This window comes from Sorex fumeus, unplaced genomic scaffold, assembly GCF_029834395.1.
Source record: "Sorex fumeus unplaced genomic scaffold, SorFum_2.1 ptg000003l, whole genome shotgun sequence".
Lineage (NCBI taxonomy): Eukaryota > Metazoa > Chordata > Mammalia > Eulipotyphla > Soricidae > Sorex > Sorex fumeus.
The window spans coordinates 27,367,237-27,386,779 of record NW_026606060.1 but is presented as its reverse complement, the minus strand read 5'-3'; the positions used below and the strand labels follow the sequence as shown (position 1 = coordinate 27,386,779).

At 34.3% G+C, this 19,543-nt stretch overlaps 1 protein-coding gene across 1 annotated transcript in view; it reads right to left on the bottom strand.

The window, feature by feature from the left end:
* The window catches only part of PTPRQ (protein tyrosine phosphatase receptor type Q), a 229,001-nt gene that overhangs the window by 72,251 nt on the left and 137,207 nt on the right, over positions 1-19,543 (bottom strand). The window contains exons 27-28 of the mRNA XM_056117635.1: positions 4,666-4,787; positions 1,576-1,762 (exon numbers count right to left, since the gene is read on the bottom strand). Coding sequence (XP_055973610.1) covers positions 1,576-1,762; positions 4,666-4,787 — 309 coding nt within the window. The remainder of the gene's footprint in view (positions 1-1,575; positions 1,763-4,665; positions 4,788-19,543) is intronic.

The window sequence follows — 19,543 nt, the reverse complement described above, 5'->3', positions numbered from 1 at the left end:
TATGAGAGATCCATTCTTTCAGAGGAATTGCTAACATTTGGTATTATCAGTATTTTCAAAATAACAAACATGTTGTTGTGCCAGATATCACATTTCAAGTAAAACACACACACACATAAAACTAAAATAATGGTAAATAATTTAATACATATTTTACAACATTTACAGGTATATACTTTTATGGTAGGTTAAAATATGTTTCTTTTTATAAGAGATTTTTCTTTAAAAGCTGGATAGGTGGATTACTTGAATGCTGGAAAAAATTTCAATCTTCCATAAATTTTTGCCTTTCATCTATTTACTTGCAATTTAGTAAAAATTATTAGCCCTACTATATCCTTGAAAGAGGTACCATATTAAGATTTTTTAGTACATTAAGATTTGACAATTTGTGGTATGAACAAAAATAAATTCAGTACTACTCTCAAAGATAGGGGGAATGAGGGGGAAAAGTGCAAACAACACAAAAATGGTAATAAGAGGAATTTTAGATGCCAAGGATATTATACATGTATTTTAATTTGAAACTATAATTTGTAAACAATTGAATAAATAACATGAAAGACTAGCTGAAAATATTTTGACCTCCTATACTTACTTTTCAGATAGCATATATTACTTTTTTTATTACTTTTCAAATAAACTATAGCAATATTTTCTTTCATGCGATCTTTCCAAAGATTTATCTGGTGGCAAACAGCATTAGGACTTTAAGGAAGACAGGGCAAGTAAGTACTGGGAAGTTGACTCTCCACATTTAATTCTTATTACAATCTGATTATTTGTTTAAACCCTGTCCATAGTAACTTTAGGAAATTTGTATAGATTCTGATATTTATTAAATAGATTATATAATAAAAAATATGAACTGAATGAAGAAAACTGATCTGAATTCTATCAGAAATTCAGTTTACTCAGCATGAGTATTATTATTCTAATGTGCATTTTAAATGATGACACCTCAATATTTAAAATGGAATCTAGGAGGTTGTTATTAGTTATAGTAAGCTTGGAAAATCATTCCTTTGCCAAGATTACTATATTTAAATAAATGAAAAACTAAAAGTACAGCTGTCACCTTATTATCAAAAATGCATTTTTGTGTCTAGAAGAATTGATCATTCTGCATAATTCCACTTTGACTCAAAAATGTACACAGGAAACTCCCAAGCACTCGGAGTGACAGTTAAACATTAAACTAGAGTAGGCCCCAATTATTCCTGGGTTTGGCCCCCAAGCCCTCCCCCTGAAATAAGAGTTGGGAAATTTTCACCTCTTTTTTTTGTTCTGAGTCACACCTGGGTATGCCTAGGGCATACTCCTACCTCTGTGCTCTGGGATTGGGGGACAATATGGGCTACGAAGGATCAAATCTGGTCGAACATGTGCAAGCAAGTGCCTGACCCATTGTATCATCTCTGACCCAAAGACTAGACTTTTGTTGATAACAGGGAGACAACAAATTTTATATCCATGGATTGTTAAAAAAATTGAAACAAATCCGTTTTTGGCATGTAAGTTACTCCAAGAAAGACACCTCTCAATTTTTTAGCAATGATAAAAATTGCACTTCACCTGATTCTAAAGTAGTAACAATCACTTCAGTACATGACTTTCCTTCTACATGGGCAGCACTAATATTTCCAGTAAAGGCGGTGATCACCACGGAATATCTTGTAAATATTTTTAAATCTTTAATTTCTATGGTTTTATTTTCTTCATTGGATTTGATTAATGAAATATTAAATTCATCACTATCAACCTATAGAAAAAGAAAGTAAATAATGCAAGCAATGAAGATCCACATGATCAAAATTTAACAATAACAAAGCTACATATAACACATTTATTAAATCACGATTTAAATAATTATTTTTAATTGTACAAAGATAGATAGAACTGTGTGCCACACACTTGTCTTGCAAGCAGCTGACCCATAGTCAATACTTAGCACTGCTTGTGGTCCCCTAAGCACAGAGCTAGGAGTGATCCTTGAGCATAGAGCCAGGAGTAAGCCCTGAGCACAACCAGTTGTAGCCTAAAAACAAAAAGGAAAATATTTTTTACAGTCATACTTTCATGAAAACTATGAAGAGGACCAATGTGAATGAATAAAATTGGTCTTGAAAATAATAGAAAGACATTCTTTAGTTAACAATTTTTCAACAATTGTAAGTAAACAACAAACCCAACCACAAGGATCAGCATAAGTGGATTGCCGGCATGCTGGGGATTATTAAGAAAGTGTGTATTGAATAAAGTGAGGAAAGAAGAAACTAACTGACTACTTAGCTCTAAGAATCCACGTTAGGTATGAAGTCCTAAATTAAATTTAAAATATTTTCTATTTTTGACCCAAATGAGCTTTAATGAGCAAATATTTATATTCAGAAAATTTCACTTATTATTTTATGGCTTTCTTTCTCCGATAAAACCCAAGTTTTCTGGTTTTATCTATATTTCTCTATATAATAGAAATGCTATTTATGTTTGATAACAAACTATAATATATAAATGTCAGATATGATAAACAGGACAATTTGTCCAAAGATGTAAAATGTGATATATAAAATAAACAATTAGAGTGGCTGGAGAGATAGTACAGCAGGTTGGGCACTTACATTGCATGTGGCCAACTGGGATTCAAAACCCAGTACCCCATCTGAGTCCTGCCCTGAGTGCTCTGAGCCCTGGCAGGAGTAAACACTGAGTGAAGAACCAGGAGTAAGCCTGAGCATCATTGGGTATGGCCCCTGAACAAACCAACAATAATCAATTACCACAGAGTTATCTTTTATCCTTGTGTATCATGTTCCTATAAAAAAATTCAATAAGAATGCTAAGATGGCCAGGGGAGATAATTAAGAATTAGAGTACATGGCCATTGATCACAACTAGCTGTGACCGCAGTGATCCCCAGGACTAAGGGGGGAAATGCTATTGTATTATCAGGCACTGCATTCAACTCAATGGCATGGTTGGCCCAAAATCACCAGAAGTGGACCCCAGCCCACTGATGACTGCTTGGGACTTCCACTCTAAAAGACTGTAAATGAGATTATAGTCATTTAAATTTTTTTTTTATTTTTTAAGCACAAATTCCAAGAAAGAACTGTTTGCTATTAAATACCTTTCATTTGATAAAACACAGACATATCACTTTATAATTTAATTTTAAATGCTAAATTTGTAGAGTATCTATTGGTCACATTGATTATTTTAGGCCAGATATAAAATAGAAATCTTCACATATATGCTAAAAACATAACATAAAATAAGGTCCAAGTGAAAGAGCAAATATCTTAAATTTTCTCTTAATTATGACAGGGCTTTTGAGTTAGAAATATCTCTAAGTAGAAAATAATATGAAAGCAAGAAACTTATAAAAGTTGAATAAGAAAATTCCTTGATAAAATTTATTACGAGGCCCTACTCTTGGTACTCAAGGGTTACTCCTCGCTCAGCAACAAGATTCACACCTGGTGATGCTCCAGGGACCATATGCAGTGCCAGGAATCGGAACTTTGTCTTCCACATGCAAGGCAAGTAACTGTTGTACTATTTCTCAGGGCCCTCTTTAACAATTGTCATCTTTAACTTTTAACAAAGATAATAATTCACTGTAAGTCACTTAATTTAGTGCATTAAATGCATCAGAAAAGTGTGTTCAGGAAGCACAGTAAAAACCCTAGCGGGGGTGGCAGGAGGATAACACAGCAGTTAGGGCACATGAATATATATCTTTTTAAATTTTACAGACGTGAGTTCCAAAAAGCAGGTAAGTAAGTTTTCTAAGATCTAAGAGTTAGAATTACCATGAAAACAGTCCAGTTTCAAAATCAGTATTATTTGGAGGATCATTAGAAGTTCCATTTTATTCTTTTTATTCTGACTTTTATTTTGTTTGTGGCACCACGGTTCACGGTTCACGGTGGCGCAATCGGTTAGCGCGGGGTACTTATACGGCAGTACGTGCAGAGCAATGCCGAGGTTGTGAGTTTGTGGCACCATGATTGATAATATTGTTTTATTGGTTTTTTTCAGGGTCACTTTGGGTGGTGCTCAGGATTTACTCCTGGCTCTGCACTCATTACTACTAGTGGGCTCTGAGGACCATAGAGGGTGCCAGTGATTGAACCTCAGTTGGTCATTTGCAAGGCCACAGTTTCAACCCCAATTTATAATATTGTTAATGACATGGTTTCATACACACAGCATTAGAACACAACACACTCTACCAGGGCCTACTTCCCTCCACCATTGTCAGTGTTCCTCCATATTTCTAATACCACCCATCTTGATACACTCTGTTCTACAGACCAGTTTTCATGACCAACTGCCTTTTTCTGTTTATTATTCCCTTACTTTATCAGAAGGAGAAAGACTGATATGTAATTAAAATATCTCATATGTGGGATATAAAGATACATAGCAAAGATACATAAAGAAACAAAAATTTGTATTTTGCTGGTTTTGGAGGCCACACCCATTGGTACTCAGGACTCACTCCTAGCAGTTTAGGGAACTATTTGGGATGATGGAGATGTGGGCTGTGTACAAGGCAAATGTTCTCCCTACCAGCTGTACTATTGCCCTAATGCCCAAATCTGCAACTTTAATGATATATTTTCTGTTGCCTTTTACAGAAGGGATCATATACCATACCGATTTGATGTCTACCAGATAGAATGTTGGTCCAGTAATGACAGCAGGTTCACTCCAGCTGATGTTGATACTAAAAGGTGATGTAGCTACTACATAGACATTTTCAGGAGGACCATCTGGAGCTATAAGAATAAAAAATGAAACACCTTTGTAAAAGTCAAAGGCAATATGGAGACTGGACTTGAGAGTTTCCTCATCAGACAGAACCATTTAAACTAAACAGAACTAAACTCAGACAAAAACAAACACACTATTTCTTATAATTGCCCCGACACACATAAATGAAACTCAGTTATCACAATGTGATATTACATAACAACTTTTTAATTTCATTTATTAATTTACTTTTGGGTCTTCCTCAGAAGTACGATGGTATCCAGGTCATTCTTTACCAAAATTAGTCTGATAGTACTAGACCAGATAACCAGGTACTGGGACTTGGTAGCTCAAGGAACCACGATACATTTAATTCTGGAAACCCTCAATATGATAATTAATTATTATATATTCTGAAGAGCTTCATCTTTGTCACTTTATAAACAATTCTGTAACTTCATGCCCTGTGTAGCTCCATGCCTCTATTGGATCTGAAATTTTCCAGTTAGAATACCATTCTCGTAAGCACAAGAGACTCAATAAATACAACTTATTTATTAACTTGACAATTTTTTTTTCTTTTTGGGTCACACCTGGCAATGCTCAGGGCTTACTCCTGGCTCATGCACTCAGGAATTACTTCTGGCGGTGCTCTGGGGACCATATGGGATGCTGGGAATCGAACCAGTGTCGACCATGTTGGCTGCGTGCAAGCCAAACGCCCTACCCGCTGTGCTATCGCTCCAGCCCCTAACTTGACAATTTTAATCATGCTAAATCTAGATTTTTGACATGAGTTAGTATTTGCTAAGACAGTAATATAAAAATGATGAAAAATTGCAATCATAATGAATTAATTACTTTTAATTTGTAATTTACAGCATGCTTAAAGTATTGACAAATCAAAAACATAATTCCTTTCAAACATAATTGCTATACATAAAGATCTTTAAGATGTTAAACTATTATAAATAAATATATGAATTTTAAACTCAAAATATTTTGAAAAAAAGCATTACTATTACAAAAATAAATATTTTCAAGTAAATATTAACTACTTTTACCTTAAAATAGCTTAACAATGTTGCTTGAAGTAAACTTACAGAAACATTTTGAGTACAGTGGGATTATATTTAGAATAAATTGACTTATAAACTTAAATAGACTGTTTTCATTGCTTTCTCAATAAATAAGAGAGCAAAGAAAATAGGTTTTTACAACAGATCTCATTATTACATATATAAACATTTCCTGAATTCTTTGTTTCCAAATAAATTAATTTATCATAATTTTATTTGATATTTTAAAATAAAATATCAAATATTATCGTTAATTTTTCAGCAAAAAATGCTAAACAAGACACACCTTAAGGAATTAAGTGCTTAGAAACCTTTTATACATTTTTAATTTAAGAAACTACAGGACGCAGAATCTCCTAACCCCACGCCAAGCTGTCTTCACTGGGGCACCTTGGAAGGGGACGGGTTGAGTTTCCCTCCCTGCGGCAGGCAGAGCCCGGGCAGCCGAAAACCTCCAGAACCCAGTCATAGCCATGCTCAAGGCCACTCTCCACATGCTCCAACGAGCCTCACCCATGAAGGAACAAATAGAGGAACCCAGGTATGCAGGACCTGTGGCTGAGATCTTCAAGCCTGCTCAGATCAGGACTGGGCCTTCTCCACCCAGGTCCCCAGTTTTCCAGTAGTTTAGCAGTCACACCCACAAGCTACACCCCCCACCCCCACCCCATGTAATCTCATAAAAGGCCAAGCTCCAGAGACTATAAGGCTCCCGGAAGAGAGCAATGCAGTACTTCCTGGACCATGACCACGTGACCTCTTATATTCTAGTCCACTGATGTACCTAAAGTAGCGCATGTGTGATTGGTTTTAACATACTTGCTTTTATTCTTGTATATATAGGCTTAAATGGCCCCATAATGAAATACAACAACCATCACACACTTTCCTCTTATTGTGGTGGGAAGATGCTTGCTGGTTGGGTGGGTGCTTGAGTATTATCTGTAATGAACTACTGTGAACTACTTTATGAAAATAAAATGCATAAAAATTGTAAAAAAAATAAAAGAAATTGCAAGAATTATAGAAGTTTAGAGTATTTTAAAGATGATTTAGTCAGAGGTAATATGAAATAGACATTGACCTAGGAGCATTTTAGAAACATCTCTGTATTCCTATGCACCCCTATCAAAGATAGGAACTTCCAATATTGGCAGATGAACATTTGTTTCCCAGGTGGGCTGGAGCGATAGCACAGCGGGTAGGGCGTCAGCCTTACAAGCGGCCAACATGGCCGACCCGAGTTCGATTCCTCCGCCCCTCTCGGAGAGCCCGGCAAGCTACCAAGAGTATTCGATATGCCAGACACAGTAACAACAAAGTCTCCAATGGAGACGTTACTGGGCCCGCTCGAGCAAATCGACGATCGACGATCAAGCCTACATAAGCAAATGATACTGAGAAAATATTATTGTATATATCCTAAGAAGATAGAAGGAGGAAGACTAACATTCTTTTCTCAAAGTTACAAAAACAAGTTCTGTGATCTTGGTGAAGTATCAGACTGTCTAAACCTTGGTTTTCTCTTTTGTATTGTACTGCACTGCACTGTCCTCCCATTGTTCATCTATTTGCTCGAGCAGGCCAGTAACTCCATTGTGAGTGAGATTTGTAGTTACTGTTTTTGACATATCGAATAAGTCACAAGGAGCTTGCCAGGCTTTGCTGTGTGGGCGAGATACACTCTTGGTAGCTTGACGGGCTCTCCGGGAGGGGAAGAGGAATTGAACCCGGGTTGGCCCGTTCGGCCTCGTGCAAAGCAAACACCCTACCCGCTGTGCTATCACTTTCATCATATTCTCAAAAAAAAAAAGCAGGACAAAAATGAGTGAAAGTGACCAGTTTGGTGTTTGGGCCATAACTATCTAATAAATACTCTTAGTTTTTAATACAGGACAAAAAAAAGGTGATAATTTGAGTCATAACCTACCATAAGTAAAGTAAAGCAAAGTAAAGTAAAGTAAAGTAAAGTAAAGGCCCTCCTGTTGTTCGTCGATTTGCTCGAGCTGGCCCAGTAACGTCTCCATTGAAGACTTTATTGTTACTGTGTTTGGCATATCGAATACGTCACAGGGAGCTTGCCAGGCTCTGCCATGCGGGCGAGATACTCTCGGTAGCTTGCCGAGCTCTCCGAGAGGGGTGGAGGAATCGAACTCGGGTCGGCCATGTTGGCTGCATGCAAGGCAAACGCCCTACCGCTGTGCTATCGCTCCAGCTCCTACCATAGAGGACAAATTTAATATTGTACTGTGGGAAGGTAGCAAAAGAAAGCTGAAAAACGGAGATGAAAATTGAATAGGATTTAAAATGAGAGGAGCATTGCAGTGATCAGAATAGCTGATCCAGGGCCACTTTTATCATAAGAAGATCATAAGAAAAAACATAATTAGGGTTTATCACAGAATTTTTTAACAGTTGTTTTCTATGGGTAATCTTATAACCATTAGTTTTTACATTCAAGAATAATATCCTAGGATGGGAGACATCTATAAGTTTCTTGAGGCTAATAAAGAAATCTATGGTAAAAAATAAAACTTCAGAAATCCTAAATTCAAAGAATAGAAATATCATAGAGATCCTAGGGCACATGAAGGACACAGTAAAAAAATATCACAAATAGTATTTGGGAGATGTATCAGGGAGTACTGAATTACTATACTTAATAACGTGAGTCATTTTAAAAATTAGAACGCTCTGGAGGTTTTTTGGAAAAGGAAGTAATTTTCTAACAACTTTTCTAACAATAGTAGGTGACATAGGAGATTAACTTTAGAATCATTATAAAATTTAATAAAGTCTTAGAGGCTAATTAGTTCAGGTAGAACCTGAGAGTGAATGTAGCAAAAGTAAGTATTCAGAGAATGCCTGTTGAAAACTGTACCAGTACTCCTACATGAACAGTAGCAACACATTCAGGAGCAGATACTAGATTTGGCAAAGATGAGAACGTGAAAATTTTTATTTGGATTTTATATTGTATCTGAGAACCTCAGGAGGATGGAGCTGTCTAGCTGGCTATTAAAAAGATATAACAAAAACTAGAAAAAATGGCACTAGGATACATAATGAGTTTACATTTTTTAGATAATTTTTTTTTACCTCTGGGATCTTTTACATAAGGCAAGCTCATCTGTTTCAAATGAGCCACATTCTCTTGAGAGAGTCAAAGGTTTATTTCAGTACCAGATAGGTATTTAAGATATTAACTAAGAAGTGCTATACTGAGATCTTCAGTCTTACTACTATTAGCTTTAAGAGCTTAATTTGTTGTAGCATGTCAAAAGATGTAGCATGATTCATTTAGGTAATTACACATACATGAAAGCTATGAGCTGTTTCCTGGAGCCACCATAATTGTTTTGGATGCTCTCATAGAAAAACGCACTCCATTTTCAGGAGTAATGACCCTTTTTCCTTTCCAAATTAGATGTTCTTTATAAATGATATGATAAGCCTCTCCTCAACAAATAGCAACTCTGAATCTCTCTTCTTTATTCACACTAAAAATCACTGGATACATTTCTGATCCAGATTTATCACTACTGACCATTATTACATATTTTACTTGTAAAGAAAATATATTTTGTAGGTTTTACTGTCCTATCTCCTGTCTTTGCCTATGGGAAGTGAAAAAACTAGAAACGAAGTATACATTTCTCAAGGCTCATTACTTATTTATGTTATGTGAAATCTGCCTTCCAACTCTATAAGAACCTTATGGATACAAACAGTTTTCTGACAGGCAAAACAGTTCAAGTGTTATAAGACAAGAAAATACTTTGGCTCTCCTCTTCTTTATTTACAATCAGTGTTCTGTTGGCCTTTTCGATAAAATTTGTGCATGCATTTAACCAACAAATCCTTTTTAAAACACCTTCTATGTGCCAAGTTACAGAAAGATGCAGTCGAAAGAATTTATCAAGGAAGATGTAAATTTATTCATATAGAACTTTTGCATTTAACTTTCCTTCTTCAATCAATTATTTATTGAATTCCTACCATTTGTTAAACACTTTTTAGATGCTGAGGACAGACAGGAGAAAAAAAAGGCAAAGTTCATGGAACAACTATTTGAACATATATATGTATATTATAAGATTTTATAGTGAAATAAAGATAAATTAATATATTATTACAAGGAAACTACATACCATGTTTAGAAGTGATGTATGCCAAGGAAAACATGGAATAGGTTAATGGGAATGGAAATGCTAATGGCATACTACTTTAAATATGATTGGTATGCCCTCAGAGCAGATGACATTTAAACAAAGATTTGAAAGAAATAAGAGTGCACGATGTGTCTGAAAAGAATCACAGGAAAGAGAATAGTGAATTCGAAGACCCAGAAGCAAAACTATGCCTGTTGTGCTTTAATAACTCTGGTGAGACTAGATGAAGTAACTGAATGAGAGAAATTGGAGAACCACATGTATGAGGGCCCTGTGGCCACACTAAGGTTTTTGTAAGAAACATCATGTACAAAAAATGACAAATTTCATAGTTTCTTGTCTTATACCAGATAGATCCTCTATAAAATGTGATGCTTTGTACCAGAAAAACACGTCAAAGTTAGATTCAAAGAATAAAGATTCACTTTTGAATCCCCTTAATTTATGTATCTCTATAAAGTATAGAAATGTATCAGCTATAAAGACTATATTTTTAAACTCAAGTCATTGTAGAAAGACGGTGTATTTTTGTTCCTCAGACATCACGGACAGCTCACTGAGTTTTCTGTGACAAAGAAAACTGGCGAGATTCTTCTGTGACTAAGTTAATAACAGCTGATATTTGGAGACACTTCTAGGGAAGTATGTCCATTTTTCTCAGCTCTGTAATCTAGATCTTTAGGCGCTTAACAGAAGACAGATCCAGAACTATTTAACGTGGGAAACCTTGACCAGTTTTGCAATGACATCTGTAGAAAGCAATATGATGCTTTGCTTTTTATCTTGCATAATATAATGTCAATACTGCAATCATTTCTTTAACACCAGCAACTGAAACCCTCATCAGAGAGTCTGCTACCCCATGCAGAGCTGAGAAAAAAGTGACATTGAAAAATCATTCATGGCACATACTATGCAATGGTACTACTGAATATTTTAAGCTCTATTTAACAATCAATCATTATAAAAAGGCAAGGCAGTTAGCCTCTCACTGAGATGTGCTCAAATGCCATTTCTTGAACATTTTAAATTTTTTTCTTTTTTATAAAAATAATCACTTTAAACAACATTTGCATTTTCAGAAAACTTGATGAAATTTATTATTCAAGTGTACCTCTCTTAAAGCCATTGTGAAAATATTTTTTCTTAAATGTATTATGTTAATGTAATTCTTAAAGAAGTAGAATATAATAAGAACTCCTAAAACTTATCATACAAAAATATGTCAATATATATTCTTGAAGGATTAAATTATAATGGAATAAAAATATCTGAAACAATTGGAAAGTAAAATTAAACATAAATAACTGAATTTATATGTGAGTATATTAAATACTGTATTTTATAGATGAATGATTTTGTATATACATATAACAAAGAAAAATAGCCATTGGATAAATTCATTTATAATCTTAGAGAAATGTTTAGAATGCCAATATACTTAGGTCTATTATAAAACACTATCTAATTATTTTAGCATTAAATAGTGTAGCATACTAGCAAGCATGTAAAATTTTAAGTGTTTTTTAGATAAATTTGTCTTGTTTAGCATATTTTCTCTAGAATTTATCAAAGTTCAAAAATGCATAAAAATATGTACAATATTATTTTTATCTTTTTATCACTGTTAACTAGAAACTATTTGTTAGAGTAACATAAGAGTGAAGGCAAAATTATAATTAAAAATGCCAAAAACTGAAATAAAGTAAATTGCTTGCGATAAAGCTATGGAGAATTAAAACTATGCCAGTCTAAAAGCTTAGTAACTTCCAAGTGTCTTTGCAAGACTTTGTTTGTCTCCTCATAAACTGTCACATTCTGATTTAGGATTGTTTGTGAAATGAATCTAGTCTGTAAAGGACCACGATATCACTATACCCTTTCTCTTATAAATCACAGCAATTTACTCAGTAGGAATGATCTACCGTATTCTCTCATTCCCCATAATCCAATCACTTCCTCTCATAAGCACTTTCCCCCTGGTTTTAACAATAATGCATTTTCTGTAACTAACAACCATCGTTTCCTGATTATCATGCTTCTATCCTTGCACAGGAATGTGGGTCTTATGTGGGTCAGGGTCATCTTTCCCATCCATCTGTGTCCTATGCTAAGTTTGTTAGCTAAAAGGTGAGTCTGGATGGAACATCATTTTGCTTAGGTCATATAAAAGTTTGAATACTACCAGAATTAAAAGTTTTCAAAATTTCATCTGCCCAATACTACACTTTCAGAATGTGCATCTTGAAAAATTTATTAGCAGCATTGCCTTCTACTGGTAATTAGAAGGCAAAATTATAATTAAAAATGCCAAAAACTGAAATAAAGTAAATTGCTTGCAATAAAGCTATGGAGAATCAAAACTATGTCAGTCTAAAAGCTTAGTAACTTCCAAGTATCTTTGCAAGACTTTGTTTGCAAATCTAATGGTGAAAAAGCTAGAAAAAGACTTTGTATTTTTGTGTACCATGATACAGTGATTTCCCTGAAAGAATAAAAATAATTAAGTAATTTGACAGCATTTTATAGCATGAGAAATATTGAAGTCTGTATACATGTGAGTGAAATTGTACATCCATTTGAATTTTGAAGTTATGTCATGTGAAAGTCTATTTAATAAGAAACTTTCAATGTATATCAGTTTCAGTATTTGGTATACTGAGCCACCAGATTTTAAATTACCATCATTGAATGAAGAACTCATTCCTGCCTTTGCTTCACGAAGATTAATTGGCTTCTAGAAATGAGTTGGCTTTGATTCAGTACACCTGGAAGAATTAACATTTGCATTTAAGATATCTCTCAGGAGTATACAAAATTTAACTGGCTGAATAGTTTAGGGCATTCTTTGTGCTTTAAACAATTCAGAGCACTAAGGAGCCTAAAGATGTTCAGTAATTAAACTGACCATATTTCTGCAGGATTGGGACATTCTTGGGCACATCTCACCAGTCACAATATCATGCTAATGAAGGATACTCCTCACATGTTGAATGTTTCATTATAATACATTGATTTCAACACTTAAAACAGGATTTTAACTTGTGTTAGAAGTTTTCTGCAATTTAGAATATTGTCACTTTGTTAGAGGTCTCACCATAAAAATGATATAGCAAAATTACTAGAAGGCTAAAAATTTTTCTTACTAAATGATGAATCTGAGAATGATTCATGGATTCTGATAGTACTACACTTCATATTTTGAGATTTAATAGCCATTTTCTGACTCATATCAGAATAACTAAAGTTAAAAAATATTACAAAACATTCAAAAAGCTAATTTATTTACTAATAATATCAAGTAAGAATATAAATTTTATAACATCACTACAAGTGATTTTAGAATCAGATAATACATTTTTGTCTAACATAGTATCATAATTCTAATTTTCTACAACAGTGAAAATGTATCAAAATATATTTTCCAGATCAGAATCAACATTACCTAGAAAATTACTACAAAATCAAGTTCTGAAGTGCCAACCTACAGTTACTGATTTGAGGCACGGAGGACACACTACTCTATTTTATTGAGTCCTCATGATATTCTTCTACCACCGGTTTAAGACAAAAGTTAGAACTCAGTGGTAGGACAATTGGCTCATGTGAGACCCTGGGTTCTATCCCTGACACTGTAAAAACAAAGCAAGGCAGAAGATATTCCTTTACCACAGTGACACACCACACTTTAGATTAAATAACCATTGATTACAAATCTTGGTGATCAGGCTAAAAAGTGAAGTTAAATTACTACTTCTGAGAAGCTAGAAAGTAGTAATAGAGGACTAGAGAGATGGTTATAAACATGAAAATACACATCTAGTCAACAAATTACCAATTAGTCTACTCCTACCTTTAATTTGTTTTAATTCTAGATAAACTACAAAGAACTTGCTTCTTATCATCACTTCTCCCCATTCCCAAACTTTCAAGAACTATAAGAGGAAACCATGATACTTAAAATCAACAAGAAGAATTACTAGTTCTATGCTACATTTAAGCTCTGAATAGGAACAACCAGAAGCATTCAATATGATTATTACTATAAAAATGTGAGAACTAGAGCAAAAGTCAACACTTTGTCCTCTTATTCATTGTATGCATAATCAAGGTAAAATAACTACTAAGGGTATCATTAAAGGAAAACGAAACCGAAAGTATATTTTGACATTTTGTGTATTAGGGAAAGTTCCATTCTTCATGTTAGGTAGAAAAGATAGTTGGCATTATGCTTTCAGAAATTTCTTAAGAAAAATTACTAAATCAACACGAGATAACCAGTTACAAAATTGACCATGATTGGGTTTCAGTCATGCAATGTTCCAACACCCATGCCTTGAGAGTATGTTTCCTACCACCAAGGTCCCAAGTTTCTCTCCTCACACTACCCACACCCAGTCTACCTCAATGCTTAAGAGCAGACACTTCACCCCTTCTCTCCCTCTCTCTCTATCTCTCTCTCTCTCTGTCTCTCTCTCTCTCTCTTTCTCTCTCTCTCTCTTTCTCATTCCTTTTGGTCATTATGGGGTTTAATAAAGGAAGTTTTTTAATCATTGTTTTTAAAGCTACTATAACAAAGTCTTAATCCTTAAAAATTATCTTAAATAATTTGGATTTTAGTGATTTGACTAAAATTACATTATATTTGTTTATGCAATGATATATAAAATGTAATACAAATTCTGGAAAACTTGCTTAATAACTTGGAAGAACTAATTTTTTTAGCATTAAATATACATAACACCAAAATAGTTTACATATTTCCTTTGTGTTATTTTTAACTTGATTTATTCTCTTTTATAATCATAGTAAATACCTCCCCACTGGTATTTCCATACCATTATTTAGACTTTGCTTAAGTCTTAGTTAAAATATAAGAACATGGCTTTATTGCAGAAACTGAATGAGGTTTGTGAACAAACCATTTTGTTTAAGGCACTTAGTGTGGTACCAAACTTGACTAATCTTATTCTTAAAATCCCAATATAAAACTCTGAACTTTATTAGGCCCAGATGAAAAGTGTTCTATATCATCAGTCATAGCAATACTATGGTCTTTTTAAAACTGAGATATGTTTGCATTCAGATGAGAATTCTATGCACTTCCTTGATAAATACTGAAGAAATGGTGTTGGGTTTTTTCTGACCAAGACTTGAAATGAACAGAAACTTTCTCAATGAAGAAATTCGAATGGTTAAAAGGTACATGAGAAAATGCTCTACATCATTAATCATCAGGGAGATGCAGATCAAAACAACAATGAGATATCATCTCACACCACAGAGACTGGCCCACATCCAAAAGAACAAAAGCAACCCGTGTTGGCACAGATGTGGAGAAAGGGACCCTCCTTCAATGCTGGTGGGAATGTTGACTGGTTCAGCCCTTTTGGAAAACAGTATGGACGATTCTCAAAAAATTAGAAATTGATCTCCCATTTGACCCAGAAATACCACTCCTGGGAATATATCCCAGAGAGGCAAAAAAGTATAGTCTAATAGAAACCTGAACCTGTTTGTTCATTGCAGCACTGTTTACAATAGCCAGAATCTGGAAGAAACCTGAGTGCCCAAGAACAGATGACTGGTTAAAGAAACTTTGGTATGTCTACACAATGGAGTACTACGTAGCTGTTAGAAAAGATGAAGTCATGAAATTTACATACAAGTAGTACTACATGGAAAGTATCATGCTACACGAAATGAATCAGAAAGAGAGGGACAGACATAGAAAGATTACATTCATCTGGGGAACATAAAGTAACAAAATAGGAGACCTAAGAATAGCCGAGATAAGCACCAGGAGGTTTACTCCATGGCTTGGAGGCCAGCCACACATGCTAGGGGAAAAGGCAACTCAGATAGAGAAGGGAGCACCAAATAAAGGGTGTTGGGAGAATCGTCCCAGGATAGGAGATGCATGCTGAAAGTAGACAATAGACCAAACATGATTGCCACTCAATGCCTCTTTTGCAAACCATAACACCCAAAAGGAGAGAGAGAACAAAAGTGAATGCCCTGTTACAGAGGCAGGGTGGGTGGGGGGATGGGGTGTGGGAGGGATACTGGGATCAGTGGTGGTAGAGAATGGGCACTGGTGGAGGGATGGGTACTAGATCGTTGTATAACTGAAATCCAAGCACAAATTTGAAAATCTATAATTGTACCTCATGGTATTTCACTAATAAAAATTAAAAAAGAAAATAAAAGAATTGTGGGAGAAAAAAAGACTCATTACTGAAGCAGATATGAACTGAGATTAATGATAAAAGGCCCTCCCGTTGATTGTCAATTTGCTCGAGCGGGCCAGTAACGTCTCCATTGGAGACCTTGTTGTTACTGTGTCTGGCATATCGAATACTCTCGGTAGCTTGCCGGGCTCTCCGAGAGGGGCGGAGGAATCGAACTCGGGTCGGCCATGTTGGCCGCGTATAAGGCGAACGCCCTACCCGCTGTGCTATCGCTCCAGCCTGAGATTAATGATAAAAACCACAAATAATTATTCCTTTTTCATATTTCATTATGAACCAGGTGTGAGGAGATCATCGGAAATCAAAATTAATTCAATATGAGCTCTAAAATGTGAGATAAGAAAGCAAGATCATTCACTTGAATTTTACAAAGACAAAATGCAATTGAGTTATAATTATGGGAAAGCTTCTATATCATTTTTAGTGTGAAAGCCAGAATTTACCATTGGATATTTTAAATAATAGATTCATAATACATATAATTTTCTTTGCTTGATATTTTGAGGAGAGCAATTTGGGGCTTACACTAAGCAGTACTTAGGGTTTACTTCTGGCTCTGTGCTTAAGGCTTATTTTAGATTCTGTGCTCAAGGGACCTTATGCTATGCTGGAATTTGTACTTGTATCAGCTGCATACAGGGTAATTGCATAACCTCTGTACTATCTCCCAGTCCCTTCTTTGCTTGATTTTTAATGAGTGTGTTGTAAAGCATATTTCACTTAAGTAATTGGATATAAAAATATTTTTATATAAGTTCTGAAGAAACTGATTTAATAACTTGGCTAAAGCTCTTTTGATATTAAATATATAGTTTAGCATGTACATGTATATATTTAGTAGCATTTACTTTAAATTATGGTTTCAGTCAAAATCATATTTTTTGTAGTCATACTTAGTACCCCAAAGTTAGACATTATCCTCTTTTGTTTTCTTTATGGATTGTCAACCTTTAATATTTCAGTCATGATATGAAAATTTATTAACAGGTTCTTTCTTCAGTTAACCATTAAGTTACTAATGTTTTACTCTATAATAAATAAGATACTTAAAATATTTTCCTGTGTTGTTTGGAATTCTCAGCTTATTATGTATTTCTCTCTTATATGCGGTAATTTAACTTTTTAATGTTCATTAACAAAAAAATTACACTATAAAAGAGACTGAGAGAAAGGAGTAAGACCTTAGCACTGCCCAGTGTGAGTTCACAAACAAAGAAACAAACAAACAAAAACAAGTAAATTGTGAGATAAACATGTCAAACATTAATAAAACCAACCATAAGAATTCGGCTTGTCAAAAACCATATGGGCTATTGAAAGACAAATTAGAGGGAAAAATTGACAAAAATATTATGAACCAAGTAGTTGACGTGGAGAACTTTTACAGTTACTTTTGCATTGAATTTAAATGCTTTGTTGAACAGATAGCATACTCATTTATTCTTAAAGTCATAGAAGATAAAAACACACATAAGACATGATGATCTGGTCATCTCTGGTGTTAAGGAACTCAGAATTTCAAAAAAGAGAGAAATAACCAATTATGAGAGAAATATTTTCAATACTCAGAACTATAGAGACAAGTTTTGGAGGTTGAAATGGAAAATAAGAATTTATGGAAAACTTTGATTTATGTATTTGGTACAAAATACAAAGAAAGGCATCTGTTAAAATAAAATTATTCCTCCCTCAACCCCTTCCTCCCAAAAAAGAAATGAAAGAACAATGAGAAAAAAATGGCCAGGAGAATAGAACCCTCCTTTAAAAGGAGAACCTATAGGAGAATCTAAAGGTCAAAGGTCACACTAAGAATATGAAAGAGCCATAAAGAGTCTAAGGCTTTCCCTGTGACAACATCCATTGTGTATGCAGAGAACACCAAATCACAATACTTTGAAGAAATTGTATATAACCTTCTCCCAAAAATTATATTCTGCTTTTTCCACTCTGAATTAGTCCATGCTCCCTCTTAAACACATAAAGAGCGGTGGGAAAGTGGGGGAGGGAGGAAAGGAGGGGGGAAAGAGAAGGAAAGAGAGGGAGGGAAAGAAAGAGAAAGAAAGGAAGGAAGGAAGGAAGGAAGGAAGGAAGGAAGGAAGAATTAGAGAGAAAAACAACAGATCTAGAGCCATAAGGAGAAAGAAAAATGTATGTGTGGAAAATGTAATTAAAATCATAAATGACCTAGCAAAATATGCTAAAAGAAATGATATTTACTCAATAGGCAAATAGAACACTATCAAATATTTTTAATTATAGGAATAATAACACTGCTAGATATTGTATTTTCAAAAGCTAGGCTCATAGAGAGGGTAGAAAATTAAAAAGAAACCCCTCCAATGTATCTCTTTTAGTAACTTACAAAATAAAAGAAAAAAATTAAGTCTAAATTTAGAGATCCTTCAACAGAAAAATAAATTAATATTGAAATTTTGGCATTGAAATTCAGGACCATTTATAAGACAGATGGGGAAGGCCAAGGATGAAAGAAAGCCAGACTACAATACATGTAAAGACAGTGGCAGAGGGTCATGTGCACTTTAGTGGGCAATGTATGTCAATAGTATATATTTTAATGCTACTGTAACTTTCTATACTACAAAAATAAATTTTTCGGAAAGAAAAAAAATTTGGAAGATAAATTTAATAGGAGTCAGCTATTAATTTAGGATGCAGGATGGCTAGAAAAAATGAGGACTGATTCTAAGATTACTGTCTTGATCAATTGGATGAACAGAGATATAACACTTGAAACATAAAGGGAGAAAAAGGTTTGCATTAAGAGGAGGGTGGTGGTAATATAAGATTTAAGATATCTGCAGAAATGTAAGTGTTCATACAAGTAACTTCAACCTCCAGGTCTAGGACATAAGTATTGAATTATACATTTGGGAGATTTAGGATGCTAATTTCGAAGAGTTTTAACAGCATCCAACTAATCTTACACAAGTGTAACTACTATGATGTCGAGAATAAATTATTGATTTCTTCTAGCAACTATAAGATACAGCCTATTTGAAAAATGTACTGCCACCAAATAAGCTTCTTTTTATCTTTGATTATGTTTTCATATGTATTTACGGTTAGCATCTCATATTATATAATTATTTATGGAAATCATAATTTGTATTTCTGTCTTTATAGCATTCATCACCTCTAAAAGCATTATATAGTTTAAAGTAACAAGAAAAATAATTGGATATATAGTAAGTTGTTACCTCTTTCACAGTTTGGGTTTTGTTTTTTTTAATGTTGGGCATACTTTGCCCTTTATTTGGTT